At 53.8% G+C, this 1,736-nt stretch overlaps 1 protein-coding gene across 1 annotated transcript in view; it reads right to left on the bottom strand.

The window, feature by feature from the left end:
• The window catches only part of LOC105525260, a 5,729-nt gene extending 4,005 nt beyond the window's left edge, over positions 1-1,724 (bottom strand). Inside the window, exons 1-2 of the mRNA XM_011960814.1 lie at positions 1,532-1,724; positions 780-932 (exon numbers count right to left, since the gene is read on the bottom strand). Coding sequence (XP_011816204.1) covers positions 780-932; positions 1,532-1,724 — 346 coding nt within the window. The remainder of the gene's footprint in view (positions 1-779; positions 933-1,531) is intronic.
• Positions 1,725-1,736: the final 12 nt, after the last annotated feature.

Here is a 1,736-nt window from a genome sequence, read left to right as displayed (position 1 = left end):
CTGCAGGTGTCAAATTCGGCAGGACTTTATTTGCTGGACGTCACAGCAATTTGCCAACACCCTCCTGTCTTTCTTACCCTTGCTCACTGAGCTGCTAACCTAGTTCTCCCTGTCTTACGATCAGCAAAGAGCTTGGGGTTAAAGAAGCATCTTGGAAACTACAGGCTCCTCCAGGCGCTTCTGGATTTGTAATTGGTCCTGTCCGGGGGTTTGGGGGCTGACCAGAAGCCTGGCCCTTCTGGAAGAGTCCAGAAGGGTGGCTGGAGACTCAATTGTCCCTTGAAATTTCCTGCTACCCCCTCGCCTAAGTAGACTGACAATACAGTCTATTCTCTGCCCCCATCCTCGGGAAGCATTTTCCAGACTGCAATGGGCACCTGGCACTCAGCAGGTATTCAGTAAATTCCTGTGGGGTGGAACGACCTCCAGAGCTAACGGCATGGGGTTGCAACCCGGTGCGAAGCCACGTTTCCACCAGTGTCTCCTCTGGCTCCTGTTCTTGGAGGACGTCAGCAATTAGACGTGGCCTCAGATAATTTGCCTTTTGGTCCCTCAAAACTTCCATGTTCCACGAGGCCCTCAGTGATCCAGCCCCAGGGGAAGCTGTGAGACCCCGGGGCCTCCCTGACTGGCAGGGCAGCCCAACGCACCCACACCATGTCTTCCTCAAACGATGACTGCTCACCCGCCCCGACCAGCACAGACACCTTCCCATCCATTTGTTCCCTTTACATCTCCCCAGTGGATGCACTTGTTTCCCGTGTTGGCCCCCGACTCACCTTGGTAAGGGGGGATGCGCCGTATTATGAGGTCCCGTTTCACTGGGTGGTGTAGCAGCTGAGACCCGTTTGTGCCTCGCCCAGTGGCTCCTTCCCGGAGTTCTCTGAGAGCCTCGGTGGCTGAGTGGTTAACATGTCTGGCTTGGGACAATCCTGTGCAAGTGGAAACACATGGCTGAAGGTGCTCTGAGGCCTCCACCTGGAAGACCCGTCAGCATGAGGTACCTACACTCTACCAGGTGAGTGAGTGTGGGTGACTGGGTGGGGGAGTTGGGAGGGATGCTAGTGTTCCATGTGTGTGCACATTTGTGCACATGTGTTGTATGCACCTGTGTGTAGAGAGAGGAGAAGGTGAATGATATGTAAGAAATGTATGCCCTGAACAGTGAGTCTGAGCACCTCCTCAAAGCCAGCGCAGCCAGAGAATTTATTTCAAGTGTCACGAATGCAGTTGTTAAGATTCCCTAAAATGTAATATTCTTCTCTGTAAGGAATATTCTTCTCTGTAAGGGAAAGGGGAATGTTAAAAGGATAAGAAAATGGAGTCGGGGTGGGACCCTCTCCCCTGGGAAGCAAGTGCCATCAGCCAATTCAGAGTGCCATTTATGAACCCAGTTCAGAGACCCAAAGCTCCACCAGGAATGTGTGCTCCCAGGACTTCGTCTCTCCCTGCCCAGCCTGAACTCCCATACCCCAGATGACCATTGCAGAGAGATTCTAGCACCCACGCCTGGGTCACTTTTCCATTTTACCTGGAAACAGCAGAGCCACAAGGAGAAGGCTGGTGAAGAACGGGAGCGATCGTTGCCTCATGTCTGCCAAGAGGACTGCAAGCCAGAAAGCACCCCGGGTGGGTGGGCAGGCAGCAGGGCTCCTTTGATGGAGTGGGGCTGTGTGTGTGGGCCCGGAGCGTGGGAAGAGCGGTGCCCCAGAATGACTTCTCATTCTTAAAGGACA

This window comes from Colobus angolensis, unplaced genomic scaffold (assembly GCF_000951035.1).
Source record: "Colobus angolensis palliatus isolate OR3802 unplaced genomic scaffold, Cang.pa_1.0 Scaffold525, whole genome shotgun sequence".
Lineage (NCBI taxonomy): Eukaryota > Metazoa > Chordata > Mammalia > Primates > Cercopithecidae > Colobus > Colobus angolensis.
Note: the sequence above shows the minus strand (reverse complement) of the source record. Positions and strands in the feature narration are given on the sequence as shown.